At 49.0% G+C, this 16,480-nt stretch overlaps 1 protein-coding gene across 6 annotated transcripts; it reads left to right on the top strand.

Annotated features, from left to right (window-relative positions):
• The first annotated feature begins 873 nt into the window (after positions 1-873).
• Positions 874-14,943, top strand: ZFP3 (ZFP3 zinc finger protein). 6 transcript variants are annotated; one of them, XM_089318259.1, is made up of 3 exons: positions 1,180-1,276; positions 2,910-3,109; positions 13,217-14,943. In XM_089318259.1, the coding sequence occupies exon 3, from the start codon at positions 13,225-13,227 to the stop codon at positions 14,719-14,721; it is 1,497 nt and encodes a 498-aa protein (XP_089174385.1). In that variant the 5' UTR covers positions 1,180-1,276; positions 2,910-3,109; positions 13,217-13,224; the 3' UTR covers positions 14,722-14,943. The 6 variants fall into 6 exon arrangements, with proteins under 6 accessions (XP_051681279.3, XP_051681276.3, XP_089174385.1 ...); XM_070061270.2 differs by having other exon boundaries at positions 1,192-1,276; positions 2,906-3,109; XM_051825319.3 differs by lacking the exons at positions 1,180-1,276; positions 2,910-3,109 and adding an exon at positions 874-1,006.
• Positions 14,944-16,480: the final 1,537 nt, after the last annotated feature.

The raw sequence follows: 16,480 nt of genomic DNA, 5'->3' as shown, positions 1-16,480 counted from the left end.
AACCATGGAAAACAACAGACAAGTGACAGAAAAAGAAGAAAATGACTTCTGAGCACAAGTCAGAAACCTGTGAAAAGCAGAGACCATAACACTGTCTTAGGCCTCTTCTCCAAAACGTGTAATTTTTTTCCCCACTCACCTTTAGCCTGGCCAAGCAAAACAGACATTATGGCTGAGTCAGGGTTAACACCTCCCAGGCAAGATCGTTTGGGATATTGGTGTGACAGTGGCCGAAGCCCTGGGCACTGGAGTCCAGCGCCTAACTCCAATGATGAACTCAAGTGAGACCTTCCCTTTCCAGCTTCTGTCCTGGATGTATGCACAACACCCGCGTTTTAAGGGCCGGCACTCTCTTCCTTGTTTCACAGGATTATGACCGGTGGTCAGGCAAACACAGAAGCCTGCCCTCAACATGACTTGCAGGCAGAAGACCCAGGCTGAGCAAATCGCACCACCCGCTTCCCGACATTGAGGACGGGTGCTAGGCTCCAGGCTACACCCTCCTCGGCACAGCGGTGCTGGCCGTGCACAGCTATGGAGGAAGTTTAACAAGTGACAGGGTTCTGCGGAGAGAGCACACCACGCTCGTTCAATGAGGATAAGGCGAAGGGCGGAGCGCGCCCTTCCCAGTGCCTGAAGCGCTCTCCTCTCGTTCTTAACCCAGCGAAGCCCGGCTCAACCCTCAGACTGCAGCCCAAGCATCGCTCCCTTAAGACAGGTCCCCACTCGCTCCTAGCAGGTGAATGGCCTGTGCCTCAGCATCCCACGGGACTCAGAAGAGGGAGGGGATAAGAGCTTTGCAGGCTGCGCGCGTCAAAGAGAAGGCGAACACGGTCCCAGGAGTCCCCAACCCGCGCAGCCCGGATCCATGCGTGGGGAGCGACACCAGCGCGCAGAGCGGCCGCTCACGGGGCGGAAGTGCATCCCGGGAGCCGTTCTAGGAAAGCGGGAGGACCCGGCTCGTCAGTGATCCCAGGGCCGAAGTGGGCGTCGCCTGGTGCACAGGGTCAGTCCAGGGAGCTCGCTCGTGAGGCGGCGGCGGCGAGGTGGGGCTTGGGTCAGGGCGAGCACCGGCGAAAGGCAAAGCTGGCAAAGGGACGGGGCACCGTGGCGGCGGCGCGCTGACCACCTGTTCCTCCGGCCGCGTGCGGCGCGCGCTGATTGGCTGGAGTGCCGCCCGGGTACCGGAAGTGGCCGATGCCCGTCGCCCGTGACACCGAGACAACAGCTGCGGGAGCCACACGAGCGGCCGAGCGGCCCCGGGAGCCCGAGCCGGGTGAGCGTGGGGGCGGTAGCGGCCTGCGGTGAGCTCTCATTCCGTCACGGCCGGGGGGCGGGGGGAAGGCTCGGGGCTCCCGACTCCCCAGCCCGCGAGCCGGACCGAAACCGCACCTCCAAGGCCCGTTCCTGACCCCGGTTCGCTGTGTGACCTTGGAGTTTAGGGTCCCCCCCAGGGCCTCCATTTCCCCCACTGCCAGGATCGGTGCCCGGCGCTGGCGTCTGTCAGCCTCAGGGAACGGAGAGGAGGGGACACCTGCCTTGGTCCCGACCTCCAGGCCGATGGCTATGGTGGTTTTCTCTGACATCGACTGCCAAGTTAACCTGTGGGAAGAAATGGCGGGCAGCGTCAAGAACGCGAGGCCCCCAGGGCAGAGTGTGCCCTGTGCTTACAGGCAGGCTGTCGGCTGATGAGAGTGAGTTATGAAGAAGAGGAGGGTTTGAGTGTAGAGTTCGTGTTGCCCACTTGGCTGCGGGAACCGAGGCAGGACAGACGAGAGGCGGCTAGCAGCGCTTCAAATTAAATAGCATGCACAGTGGGTTTTGGAACCAGCTGTATGTCAGTGTCCTGAGCTCTTTAGACACAGAGGTGAAGGAAATACCCAGTTAGCCTTTAATATTGCAGATTTGTTATATAGATCGGACACTTAGACCTAGTCACTGAACATTCACCAGCTGTGTCAAATGCGCCTAGTCGCCAGGAAAGCCAAGATGAGCAGAAGGTCGCTTAGCTCATGGGCTGCAGGTGGAAAGGGTTGTCCAGGCTTGAGCCCGGTCTTGAAGGTGTTTAAGGGCGGGGCTGGTCATCGATACTTCAGGGAGTGGGAATAACTTCACTTGTTCTCAAAGAAACCTTTTTTTTTTTTTTTTGGACAGGTAGAGTTATAGACAGTGAGAGAGAGACAGAGAAAGGTCTTCCTTCCGTTGGTTCACTCCCCAAATGGCCGCTACGGCCGGCGCTGCGCCAATCGGAAGCCAGGAGCCAGGTGCTTCTTCCTGGTCTCCCATGCCGGTGCAGGGCCCAAGCACTTGGGCTATCCTCCACTGCACTCCCTGGCCACAGCAGAGAGCTGGCCTGGAAGAGGGGCAACCGGGACTAGAACCCGGTGTCCATATGGGATGCCGGTGCCGCAGGGGGAGGATTAACCAAGTGAGCCACGGCGCTGGCCCCCTCAAAGAAACTTTAAGGAATAGAATGTGTTTGAACTGCAGCCTCCAGCAGTGAATGGAGATCGTGGGACAGGAAATAGGGAAGGGAACGGACATGGATGACCGGCTTGTGAGGGTGCCCCGAGCCCTGTGGAGAAGTCTTTATTCTGTAGGCCTTGGGGAGCAATACGCAGGAAGTGAAGTAATAACTATGGTATCCAGAGAGGTGGGGAAAGCCCAGGAAAATGCTGGTTCCCAGGACCAAGAGAACCGTCTTTCTGCAGTGTTAGTGCAGGCTGTGGAGGAAGGGGTGGGACCTGGCCTTTCAGAAGGGAAAGCGTTTGTTTCAGAATTCTACGCAAGCAGGCTTAAAAATCCGCGCATCTGGGAACTGTCATAATTGGAAGTCCAGAGGTGTAGGTTTCAGGACTGACTTGGTCCCACGGCGCCGGGTCCTGTTCCCCTTGCTTTTCTTAAGTCAGCCTGCCTTGTTCCATCATCTGGTGGTGAGATCGTGTGCATCGTTGTCTGTCCCTGTGGCACCCTTGGAGTGGAGGGAAACCGTTCCCAGAAGCTCCCTGCAAACCTGCAGGGACTGGCCCAGATGAAGGCGTGTGTGTGTTCCTGAATCCATGCTGTCTCAGCCAGTCACTTGCGAGGAAGATGGAGTTCTTCTGACCAGGTTAACTCGGGACGCACCCTGGGAGCTCTTGGGGGAGGTCAGCTTTCCTAAGAGAGCAGAGGCACTGCAAACATTTTTGCACTAATACCCCATGAAATAATTTCAGAAAGCATTGTATACCCTTTCGTATTTATAAATGAACACCCAAAACTGTTTCTGTTTCTCATCATAATTTTAACAGTTGCAAAGGATACGATTTTTAGTGTATTGTAAATTTGGATGTTCACCGTCAAGCTTACTCCCAGTTTCTGGAATGCCTTCCCCTGGTCTTCACCCTCTGTGCCTCCCATCTCGGTCAAGTGTCTGTGGCTGTAGCAAAATGCCTGCGACTGAGTAATGTGTATCGCAGAGAAGTTCATTTTGGCTGGTGGTTCTGCAGGCTGGGATGTTCAAGCACATGGCGCTGTTAGGGCTTCGTGCTGCTTCAGTTTCTGGTGGGAAACTCGAAGGGCAGGTGAGCAAGTGCAGGGGAAAGGACAAAGGGGACTCATCCACTTTGTAGCTTTCAAAACCAGCCCATTCCCACAGAGCTAACCCACCCTCACCAGGCCTTCGTGAGGGCAAAGCTCTGTGACCCAAACGTTTCTCAAAGGCTCCACCCCCTCTCGATACTGTTGTGCTGGCAGTTTAATTTCAACGTGAGTTTTGGCAGGGACAAACCAAATTCAATCATAGTGCCTCCCTCTGTTCGCTTCCATTCCCTCGCCCCACCCAGCCCCCTTCATTTGCCGCCCTATCTCACTCCGTCATTCAGCTCTCGTATGTCCTGGCTCACAGTTCCAACCACACGGGTCTCCCCAGATTCCTGGCTTGCTCCAGTGCTGCGCAGAGTGCGCTGGACAAAGTCGGGAGGGCTTGCTGACGGCTCCTCGCATGCGTGTTCTCTGGCCACATGTCCCGTGAGGAGCACGTGAGGGTTCAAGGAGATGCCTGCAGATTGCTTAGCACGCGTGAGCACTCGTCGTTACTCACCACGCCAAAACGCCAGTGCGTCTTCGTTTACCTCCTCCTTCCACGGCCTAACCTTGCACGTGCTACACTGGTCTCAAATGAAGAGTCTCTGTCTCTCCCTCGTCCTGCTCCTCTTGTACCTCTGACCACTGAGACCTTGCTCCCCTGTTTTCTGCCCGGAATGCTGCAGGCCTCAGGTGGGAGTACGGGGAGGGGGTATACAGACAGACTTTCTGTGACGTGTGTGTTTGGGCACACAAATGGAAATCAGTTTCTAGATCCTTGACTTCAGTTGTACGCTTGCCTACGACTGATCTGCTTGAGAATGGGCCTGTGGCCTAAAGGTTTCTCTTTTCATACCCTGTTTTTCACAACTGCCCTTTTCCTCTATAATAGACATTCCTCTCTCCCGTCTTCTTAAGTTTACTAAGACACACCTTTGGGGGTGGAAGAAAACCTCTGGAGTATCACACAAAGGGACAGTCTGTTGAAGTAGTGAATGCTCTTAGATCTTCTGTAGTGCAAGTCCCAATCTTTGCTTTCACAATTTTTTTCAAGTAATTAAAAAATATATTTGAAACACAGAGAAATCTTCCATCTGCCGAAACAGAGAGAGAGAGAGAGAGAAATCTTCCATCTGCTGGTTCACTCCCTACATGCTCACAACCCCTGGGGCTGTGCCAGTCCAAAGCCAGGAGGCCAGAACTTACTCCAGTCACCCAGGTGGGTGGCAGGGACCCAAGAACTTGAGCCATTATCTGCTGCCTCCCAGGGTGACATTAGCAGGAAGCTGGATTATAGAAGTGGAGCCAGAACTCAAACCCTGGGACTCTGATTTGGCATGCAGGCAGCTCAAGTTGTGTCTTAACCACTATGCTAAAAGCCTGCCCCTGCTTTTGCAAAATTTTAAAGGGACCTGATGAGGCTATTAGGTAGTAGACCATTTGTTTATTTATTTATTTTTAAAGATTTATTTTATTCATTTATTTGAAATGCAGAGTTATATAGAGAGAGAAGGAGACACACAGAGATTTTCCATCTGCTGGTTCACTCCCCAGATGGCTGTAGCCGCCAGGGCTGAGCCAGGCCAGGCTGAAGCCAGGAACCAGGAGCTTCTTCTGGATCTTACACATGGGTGCAGGGGCCCAGGATTTGGGCCATCTTCCACTGCTTTCCCAGGTACAGTAGCAGGGAGTTGGATCAGAAGTGGAGCAGTCAAGACTGGAACCAGTGACCATATGGGATTCTGGCAGTATAGGCTGCAGCTTACCCCATTGTGCCAAAGTGCCAACTCCAGTAATAGATCATTTAATAATTTTTTACTACAAATTAAAATGTGATTTTTGGTAGATAAATTCAAGGGATAAAGTGATATTGCGTAAACTCTGCCTTAGACAGTTGGGGAAAAACTTTGTTGTCATAGTTGTCCAGAGTCTGTCTGATAAGCATAACAGTAAAGTGGTATTTAACCCACAAAGGGGTATCTGGTAGATTGTGTTGTATCTGCCTTCTTTGCTTTTAGAAGTTGAGGGACAGTCCAGATGCAAGGTAGGAAAGAAGTCAGCACGAACTGGCAATGTATCTATAATTTTGCAGCTTAACACATTTGCTGATCTGCTTGGTAAGCCAGACTCTGGGTAGAGACGGAAGTACTGCATTAGAGTGAGCCCGGGGCAGGCATTTGACCTAGTGGTTAAGGTGTTAGGACAACTGTGCCCCATATTGAACTGCCTAGGTTTGATTTCAGCTTCCGCTCCCGATTCCCAGCTTCCTGCTAACGTGGAACCTGGGAGGGAGTGGTTATGGCTCAAGTAGTTAGGTTGCTGTTCCTCATGGGAGATCTGGATTGCATTCCCAGCTCTTGGTTTTGGCTCCCCTGACCATTGTGGGCAACTGGGGCGTGGGCCAGTGGATAAGAGCTCTCTCTGTATCTGTCTCTCAAATAAATAAATAAAAATAGTTTTTAAAGAGTGAGATAACTTCCATCATTAAGACTTTCTAATACAATGGTTTTCAAACCTAGTAGGGTGGTAGGATCACATAGAGTACTTGTTAAAAATACAGATCTCTTGGCCCTGTGAAAATTGTATTCCTGAGAGGTCTGAGGTGGGACCCCGAAATCACTGTTTAACAAATTTCCCAGTTGATTTTTTATTTTTTTTTGACAGAGTGGATAGTGAGAGAGAGAGAGACAGAGAGAAAGGTCTTCCTTTTGCCATTGGTTCACCCTCCAATGGCCGCTGCAGCTAGCGCGCTGCGGCCGGCGCCCTGCGGCTGGCGCACCTCGCTGATCCGAAGGCAGGAGCCAGGTGCTTCTCCTGGTCTCCCATGGAGTGCAGGGCCCAAGCACTTGGGCCATCCTCCACTGCCTTCCCTGGCCACAGCAGAGAGCTGGCCTGGAAGAGGGGCAACCGGGAAAGAATCTGGCGCCCCAACTGGGACTAAAACCCGGTGTGCCGGCGCCGCAAGGCGGAGGATTAGCCTAGTGAGCCGCGGCGCCGGCCCCCAGTTGATTTTTACCAGCTGGTCTGGTTCCAGGCCAGGCACCATTATTTAAGAATCGTTGATCTTACAGGATCTTCCTGCTATGACTGCAGGCCTCCTGAACAAATTGCAGGTTGTTGTGCGACTTCACATGTAAATTGCCAGCTAGGCAGTGTGATCCTTTACACGGCCCATTTCTCATGGTTAATTGCTAGTGGAAGTCTGGTTTATGCATCAGTATCTTTTGAATGGGGCTGTCTGAGCCTGCTCTCCTGTGGTGCATTGGAAGGACAAACCCAGGTCTGTGAGCTGAGAACCCTGTTCTGAACTGCAGAGACCTACCGGAGGTCTGCCTGCTTTGCCCCTAACAGAGCCCCAGGCGAGGTCAACCTCTGCCCTTCAGGTGATATCTTTAGCTCCCTCCAGAAACCACTGATCCTGCATTAACAAAAGTGAAGATGTGAGAGCCCAAAATGTAGGAAATTCTGCTTAGGGAACTCGGTTTAGGCCATAAAAAGTGGAGCGTTTCCATCTGAGGAGGTCTGATGTATGGCTGTGCCTCAGAAAATCAGCCAAGTGGAGATTGGCTTGATTTGTATTTGAGAAGATACATGCCATTAATGTGTGTCACTGACAGAATACAAAGTAAAAAAGTGCTCAGAGGGGGGTGAGATTAAATTGGGGAAGATATTCTGAATTTGAATTTTGAACCATGTCGTGAAGTTGGGGATGATACATACCTGATTTCTGTTGTATCTTATTTTACTATAAACAAATAATTTTCCATCAACTTGCATCTGTGGTGCAGATGTTAAGTTTTAATGTTGACTTTGTAAAGAACCAAATGATGGGAAGGGCTGGTATTATGACACAGTGGAATGCTAATTCCAGTCCTAGCTCTGCACTTCCAAACCAGCTGCCTGCTAATGTGTTGGGAGGTAGCAGGTATGGCTTGAATGCTTAGGCCCCTGCCACCCAAATGAGAGGTCTGCATGGAGTTCTGGGTTCCTGGCCTCAGCCTCACCCAGCACTCACTGTTGGCAGCCATTTGGGGAGTAAACAGTGGATGGAGGAAATCTCTATCTGTTTCTCCCTCTTTCTGTATTCACTCTGCCTTTTAAATAAATAAATATATATTTTTTAAGAAAATCAACAAAGAAAAAAATAAATATTTTAAAAAAAGAGACATGAAGATGAAAAGGAAGGCCAGAAAGGGAGTTGGAAGTGTATGGGATTTGACATGTCACCTGTGGAACTGGTTCTTGGCTGAGTATTAGCAAGAAATTTATGTAAGACCATACTTCCTGTTTCAGATGGTACCATGGACAGAGAAAGTAGCTAAATTCTTTGTAATAGAATCATACAGCTATACAGCTACAGATTATTTATAATTTTCAAAAATTTTAACAAAAGAGAAATCCAGTTTTGGGGTATCCTGATTACTCCTTGAAAAAAATGGGCGAAGATACTGAGGAGGGGAGCTGAAGAAGTTCCCAGCTCATCTTGAGGAGTCGCAGGAAGAGCTTCCAAGACCTCAGGATTCCAGCAGGAGGTTGTGCTCCATCTGGGTGTGAGGGCCCAGGTGTTACCGGGGCTGGACTGGTGGGTGAGTGGAGAGGCCCCAGGCTCACATCAACATGGTGTGGATGATTGAATGCTGGCAGAGAACGAGGGCCATAAACGATCACCCAGAAAATGCCACTTTCCCTTCTTCCCTCCCCTCACCCAGTCTCTTCTGCTTCTCAGGCCTTCGTTTGTTCAGTTGATCATCTTTTCTCGCCTTTTAACTCCGCTTTCTCCATTGGCACCATACCTTCCAATGTAAACATGTTCACTTTCTCCCGGCAGAGAAAATCTTTGATCCAGCAGCACACTCTTGCACTCTCATTATCTCATTACTGACCAAGCTGGTCTTCTCTTTTCATCCCTTTTTTTTTTTTTTTTTTGAAAGAAGGAGCAAATTCATTATTTAGTCTGTGGCTACTCTGCTCTGCTTCTGCCATTCCATTGAATTTGTTCTCACCTAATTGTCCCCAGTAGGCATTTTGAGTTCTTACCCTATTGGATTTCTCAACTGCGTTTGATACTTACAAATTCCCTCTGCCATTGTCTTAGTGTCTTCTGTGACAGTTTCTTGGTTTTCCTCTTGCTTCATTAGCTGTTATTTCTCTTCTTAGCAGACTTCTCTTCCTCTGCTCACCTCTGTTATCAGGGTCTGAACAGGAAACAGCTCACTTAGGATAATTTGAGGAGGGTATATATACAGAGAGATTAATTGTATTTTTTAACTTTAAAAATTGTTTTTTAAAAAACTATTTACTTATTTGGTTGAAAAGCAAACTGAGAGAGAGAGAGGGAGAGAAATTATCCACCCACTGGTTCACTCCCCAAATGGCTGCAACAGCTGGGACTGTGCCAGGAGCCAAGAACTCCATCTGGGCCTCCCCCATGAGTAGCAGGGACTTAAGTACTTAAGCCATCATCTTCTACTTCCTAGGTGCATTAGCGGGGAGTTGGGTTGGAAGTAGAGTAGCCAGGACTCAAATTGGCACTGTAGCATGGGATGTGTGCATCGCAAGTGGTGGCTTAACCCACTGCATCACAGTGGCTGCCCCGAGATGAATGATAAATGATACATAGGTATGGCAGGGCATCGAGGAACCTGGGGCTCTCACAGTGGAGTGATCACCAGCTCTGGACCTAAAAAGACAAGCGGTAGTAGAGGTTACTGGAAGCCAGATGGTGAGGTGATTGGGTACAATAGACTCCTCAAGAGGAGTGATGACCTTCAGTTGAGGGGTTCTGCATGCCCAGGGTGACCTCACAAGAAGGAATCAGGAGATTAAATACCCTGGCTACCCTCTTCTCTCCATTTACAGTCTCCTGTTGGCGCTCCCCATTGGTACAGCACTTGGAAGCCAGAGAGCCTGTTGATGTCAGCCATACAGGTTAGCCCCCTGAGGTTGACAGCAGGAAGATCTTGAGGTGAAGTGGAAGATAAATGGATACTTTTGATTGTTAGCTTAGTCCCTGAGGATTCTTGCGCTGTATCCAGACCATCTCTCTGACTCCTTAAAGCTTTAAATCAATTCTTTCTTTCTTTTATTTTTAAGATTTATTTTAAAGAGTTACAGAGAGGTAGAGACTGACAGGTCTTCCATCTGTTGGTTCACTCTCCAAATGGCCACAATGGCCAGAGCTGTGCTGATCTGAAGCCAGGAACCAGGAGCTTCTTCCGGGTCTCCCACTTGGGTACAGGGGCCCAAGGACTTGGGCCATCCTCTGCTGCTTTCCCAGGCCATAACAGAGAACTGGATCAGAAGTGGAGTGGCCAGGACATGAACTGACACCCATGTGGGATGCCAGCACTGCACCAAAATGCCGGCCCCAAATCAATATATTTTAACTGATTCTTTGGTACCTCTGTATGGATATTTTGAAACTCATCTAGTCTAAAACGTAGCTCTTCTATTATCTTCCCTCCTATACTAGTTCCTCCTCCCAGTAGTGATTCTACCATTCATCTAATTTCTATCCCTCAAATTTAGAGAGATCTGGCACCATTTTTAAAAAAGGTTTATTTATTTATTTGAAAGTCAGAATTACACAGAGAGAGGAGAGGCAGAGAGAGAGGTCTTCCATCCGCTGGTTCACTCCCCAATTGGCCGCAATGGTCGGAGTTGCGCCGATCTGAAACTAGGAGCCAGGAGCTTCTTATGGGTCTCCCACGTGGGAGCAGGGGCCCAAGGACTTTAGCCATCTTGTACTGCTTTCCCAGGCCATAGCAGAGAGCTGGATCGGAAGAGGAGCAGCCGGGTCTCGAACTGGTGCCTGTATGGGATGCTGGTGCTTCAGGCCAGGGCTTTAACCTGCTGCGCCCTAGTGCCAGCCCCTGGCACCATTTTGACTCCTCCCTCTTCCTTATAGCTGTCCCAATCACATATCGATGCTTGCAGAATTTAAGCTCTTGCATATTTCTCTAGCATGTATCCTGCTTATCCCTGCTACTACTGCTGTCCTAGTTAGATCTCATCTTTCACTTCAGTGAAAGATCAGCCCATCATCGATATCCCTGTATCCAGGAATACAGCTTTTTTTTTTTTTTTTTAAAGATTTATTTATTTATTGAAAGGCAGAGTTAGAGAGAGAGGAGAAGAGACAGAAAGAGAGAGATCCTCTATCCACTGGTTCAGTCTCCAAATGGCCACAGTGACTGAGGCTGGCCAGGCAGAAGCCAGGATCTGGGAGGTCTCCCACATGGGTGTAAGGGCCCAAGGAATTGGGCCATGCTGTGTCGCTTTTCCAGGCACATTAACAGGGAGCTGGATTGGAACTCAAACCAGCACCCGTATAGGATGCCAGTGTTGTTGGCCGTGGCTTAACCTGTTCTGCCACAGTGCCGGCCCCAGGTCTACAAGCTGCTGCTTCTTTTTTTTTTTTTTTTTAATAATTTTTTATTAGGGCGGCATTGTGACTCCTGGTTTCAGCCTGGCCCAGCCCTAGCTGTTGTGGAAATCTTGGAAATCTGGGGAGTAAACCAGCAGATGGAAGACATCTGTCTCTCTATGTCTCCCCACTCCTCTCTGTAACTCTGGCTTTCAAATAAATAAAATAAATATTTTAAAAATTAAAAATTTATTTCTTTGAAAGGCAGAGTTACAGAGAAAGAGAGAGGCTGCAAATGAAAGTCTACTGAGGGGGCCAGCGCTGTGGCACTGTGGGTAAAGCTGCTGCCTGCAGTGCCGGCATCCCATATGGGCGCCAGTTCGAGTCCCAGCTGCTTTACTTCTGATCCAGCTCTCTGCTATGGCCTGGAAAAGCAGTAGAAGATGGCCCAAGTGCTTGGGCCCCTGCACCTGCGTGGGAGACCCAGAAGAAGCTCCTGACTCCTGGCTTCGGATTGGCGCAGCTCTGACTGTTGGGGCCAATTGGGGAGTGAACCAGCAGATGGAAGATCGATTCTCTCTCTCTCTCTCTGTGTAACTCTGACTTTAAAAAAATAAAACATATTTTTAAAAAAGAAAGTCTCCTGGGAACTTTTCTTAAAGTTGAGGGGACACACTTCTTTCTTCTCTTCTCTTACACTGTTCTTTGTGCATGTCATGGTTAGGGCACCATTTTGGACCATGAGTACAGCAGCACAGTTGGCCTGAATTTGCCAACTGCAAAAGAAACAGGGAATGAAACTACAGTGGTGGGCACTGGGTACAGCAGTTAAGATGCCATTTGGTATAACCACATCCCATATTCGAGTACCTGGGTTTGAGTCCCAGTCCTGCTCACCATTCCAGCTTCCTGCTGATGGTCACTCTGGGAGATAGCAAGTGATGGCTTAAATACTTCAGTCCCTGCCACCCATGTAGGATACCCAGGTGGAGTTCCTGCCTCTTGGGTTCAGCCTGGACAAGCACTGGATGTTGTGAGCATTTGAGGAATGGACTAGTGGATGAGAGATCTATCTGTTTCTCTGTCTCTCCTCCTGCCTTTCAAATAAGTTACTTAATAACTTTAAATGAAAAAAGTACAACAGGTTGAATTGTTTGGTATTGGAGAGGAAATAAATAAATAGAACTGAATGGAATCCAGAAATTGATTCAAATACATATGGATATTTAAACTATGGCACAGGTGGTTTTTTAAACATTAGGGAAAGAAATCATTGAGTTCCTAGCTCTTGGCTTTGTTCTTGCCCATCCCTGGCCATTGTGGGTATTTGGAAAGTGAACCACTAAGTAGAAGATTCTCTCTCTTTCTGCCTTTCAAATAAAGCTAAAAAAATTGATGTTAATTCAATTACCTATTCAGTAGAGGGTATTGATATAATTCAGTAGTCATCTGGAGATTAAAGCTAGAAATGTATTCCACCAAATTGTAGGGAGCCAAGGAGAGTTACTTTGGTAGCTAATGTGTAAGCTCTCTCCCTATTATCCCCGCTCTGCAGAACTGGACCAAGAACAGTTCCTCTGGCCACTCATTTTGTGCTGACTTCCCTGTAAACCTGACAGTTCTTTTTATTAACTTACCACCTTTGTCCCTTCTCCCAACCTTTCTATATATCCGCCATCTATTTTTTTTTTTAATATATTTGACAGCTAGAGTTAGACAGTGAGAGAGAGAGAGAAAGGTCTTCCTTCTGTTGGTTCACCCCCCAAATGGCCACCATGGCCAGCGCCCGATCCAAAGCCAGGAACCAGGTGCTTCCTCCTGGTCTCCCATGGGGTGCAGGGCCCAAGCACTTGGGCCATCCTCCACTGCCCTCCAGGGCCACAGCAGAGAGCTGGACTGGAAGAGGAGCAACTAGGACTAGAACCCGGTGCCTATATGGGATGCAGGCGCCACAGGCGCAGGATTAACCAAGTGAGCCACGGCGCCGGCTCCCACGTTTACGGGACTTTCCTCAGTATCTCTTTATCATTTGTTTCCCGTTTCTCCCTGAAGTGTCTTCCTCTGATCGTTTCTGCCGCTCTTGGTTGTCGGCCTGTGGTCTCTAGAGCGTCCACCATAGCCGCGGTCCTCGTCTCTGCTGATCCTCAGCAGCATCCTGTCATGTCACCGGCCGCCATGGCTACCTTTGAGTGTGCCGGAGAGCGCTGTGTCAACCCCGCGTCCTTCCAGCATCGGCTTCACCGAGTGTGCCACAGCCACTTTACATACTTACCTCTCTCATTTCAGATTGTGAGATGGGGCCCGAGAACAAGGCGGCGATTCCCAAGGAAGAAGTCTCTGAGGAATCCGAGCCACGTGGGTCAGTTCTAGAAAAACTTCCCTCAGTGGTTTACCAAGGCCACCAGTTTGTAGCAGCGTGTGAAGAGGATATACTGGAGGAACATTCAAGACAGTCCACAGAAGAGATTGTGGAGCAGATGTCTCCTCAGAGGGGAGACTTTGCATCAGGGTTGATTGTCTTTAAGAAATCACCCTCCAGTGAGAATGACAGTGAAGGAGGCTGCAGTCCCAGCCTAGACCTGGTGACACATCAGGGGGACACGACAGCAGATGGAGTTGGTACGTTTGCTCCCTCTGGCCAAAACTTCCTGGACAGTTTAGAATCCAACAAGACGCCGAGAAGTTCTGTGGGAGAAAAGCCTCATACGTGCAAAGAATGTGGGAAGGCCTTTAATCAGAACTCACATCTCATCCAGCATATGAGAGTTCATAGTGGAGAAAAACCCTTTGAATGCAAGGAATGTGGAAAGACCTTTGGAACGAACTCAAGCCTTCGCAGGCACTTGCGAATTCATGCTGGAGAGAAGCCGTTTGCTTGTAATGAATGCGGGAAGGCCTTCATTCAGAGTTCCCATCTCATCCACCATCACAGAATTCACACTGGAGAGAGACCCTATAAATGTGAAGAATGTGGTAAAGCGTTCAGTCAGAACTCAGCCCTGATCCTACACCAGAGAATCCACACTGGAGAGAAACCTTATGAGTGTAATGAATGTGGGAAGACCTTTCGGGTTAGCTCCCAGCTTATTCAGCATCAGAGGATCCACACTGAAGAAAGGTATCATGAGTGCAACGAGTGTGGCAAAGCCTTCAAGCATAGCTCAGGCCTTATTCGACACCAGAAAATTCACACTGGAGAAAAACCGTATCTGTGTAATGAATGTGGGAAAGGCTTCGGCCAGAGTTCTGAGCTTATCCGGCATCAGAGGATTCACACAGGGGATAAACCCTACGAATGTAACGAGTGTGGGAAGACTTTTGGCCAAAACTCAGAGATTATTAGACATATTAGGATTCATACTGGTGAGAAACCCTACGTGTGTAAGGAATGCGGGAAGGCCTTCAGGGGGAACTCAGAACTTCTGAGACATGAGAGAATTCACACTGGAGAGAAACCCTACGAGTGCTTTGAGTGTGGCAAGGCTTTCAGGCGGACCTCTCACCTTATTGTCCACCAGAGAATTCACACTGGAGAGAAACCCCATCAGTGTAGCGAGTGTGCAAGAACCTTTTGGGACAACTCGGAGCTGCTGCTCCACCAGAAAATTCATATTGGAGAGAAACCTTATGAATGTAGTGAGTGTGAGAAAACATTCAGTCAGCATTCCCAGCTCGTCATCCACCAGAGAATCCACACTGGCGAGAAGCCTTACGAGTGTCAAGAATGTCAGAAGACCTTTAGCCGGAGCTCTCACCTGCTCCGACATCAAAGTGTTCACTGTATGGAGTGATCCGCACGTAGGAAAGCCTTGTGTGGAAGTGCTGAAGTCAGACTTAACTCATTTGTTCATAATCAGATGAGTGGACAGAACTTCCCCTGCCCTTCCACTGACTTTTTTTTTTTTTTTTTTAATTTAAACTGTTGGTTGCAAAGGATGAGGCACTTTATCAACCATTCATTGCAAAGTTTCAGTGTACTGAGCTAATTCATAAAAGCGGTTTCAGGCCTTAAATCTTCTGTGCCCCTCTTTCCTTCCCTCCCTTCTCCCACAGCAGCTCATGTAACATTAGGAGTCTGTCCCGGCCATCTAGCCTCAACTCCTGCTCAGGGGTGGGGTGGGCAGTGGGGGAAGAGGATTCCACCCCTGGACTCATTGACTATGATCCCCTAAAGTGTCAGAAAGTCAGCACCTAGAAGACACACCTTGTTCTGTCCCATTTAGCATTGGAGTCATTCAGTAAGTTTTTGTTGTAGCCTCAGAGTCTGCCAGCCATGTTCTCACGTCCCCGTAGAAGAGGAATGCATGCATAAAGAAGCAGGAAGCTCGGATCATTTCACATGTGCTAGGTTTCCTCATTGGTTTGCAGAGGGTACCAGGAAGGAGGAATCGGACAATTTACAGGATTGTCAGTGAAAGCCTTAGAGTGCAGAGGGGCTGACTAGGCAAGGCCAGGGGGTGAGCAGTTGAGGCCAAACCACTCAGCATGGGCAGAAGTGGCTCGTTAGTGGCTAACCCCACAGACTGATTGCTCCCGAGGATCCTGCCACATTCACTTTGGGCTCTAGCTCGTGCTGCTGCTGCCAGGTCCCTGTGTCAGGAGGTAGCAGAGTGGACTGTGCCATCACCTCCACCAGACCTTGGGGTCAGTGATCAGCCAGTTTATTTGACCAGGGACCTGGCCTTGCCTAAGCACTTAAGCGACCATGACCCACAACCCCTGCTGCAGGGGCCCCTGGCTGCTGGGCTGGGATGTGACTGTTTCTTCTTGATTTGTGCTCGAGGTCTTGGAATTCTTTCTGTTGAACATTTCCACATGCGTTCTCTGTGTTCTCTCATATGTTATGTCTTTAGGAAAGCATTCTCCATGTGTCCTTGTTTGAGAGGTGGTGGGTGGCAGTGGGAATTCCACCAGTGAGCTCCAACAGGCCCGGGGACTGGTCTTGAACTAGACCTTGGTAGAAGCACTGTACTTGCCAGTCTCTAATTTTATCATCTGTAAAATGAGGGGAGTTGAATCCAGTGCTCTGGGGTTACAACAAGCCCAATATGCCCTTGATTCCTTTTTAAAATCTAAGTTTATATACCTTCAATATTCTAGTTTTTATTCTCTTCTCTATTAAACTAGTGCTCATCATTAATGTTTTTTAAATGTTTACTATGTGCCAGGCACAGTGCCAGTTTACATTTTTATTTTCATAGCATGTCTGATGTGGATATCTTTACAAAAAAAAGTTTTACTACAGCTTCATTTACATACCATAAAATTCACCTGTTTTAAGTGTTCAGTCAAGTGATTTTTAGTTAATTTACAGAATTGCACAACTGTCAGTGATGTGGGTATTTTTTTAAAAAAAATTTATTTATTTATTTGAAAGGCGTAGTTATAGAGAGGCAGAGGCAGAGAAAGTCCCTCATCCGCTGGATCACTCCCAGATGGCTGCAATGGCTGGAGTTGCACCGATCCCCAAAGCCAGGAGCCAGGAGCTGCTTCTGGGTCTCCCACATGGGTGCAGGGGCCCAAGGACTTGAGCCATCTTCTACTGCCTTC

Source organism: Oryctolagus cuniculus, chromosome 17, assembly GCF_051225735.1.
Source record: "Oryctolagus cuniculus isolate XC-2025 breed Fujian yellow rabbit chromosome 17, ASM5122573v1, whole genome shotgun sequence".
In the NCBI taxonomy this organism is placed as follows: domain Eukaryota; kingdom Metazoa; phylum Chordata; class Mammalia; order Lagomorpha; family Leporidae; genus Oryctolagus; species Oryctolagus cuniculus.
Note: the sequence above shows the minus strand (reverse complement) of the source record. Positions and strands in the feature narration are given on the sequence as shown.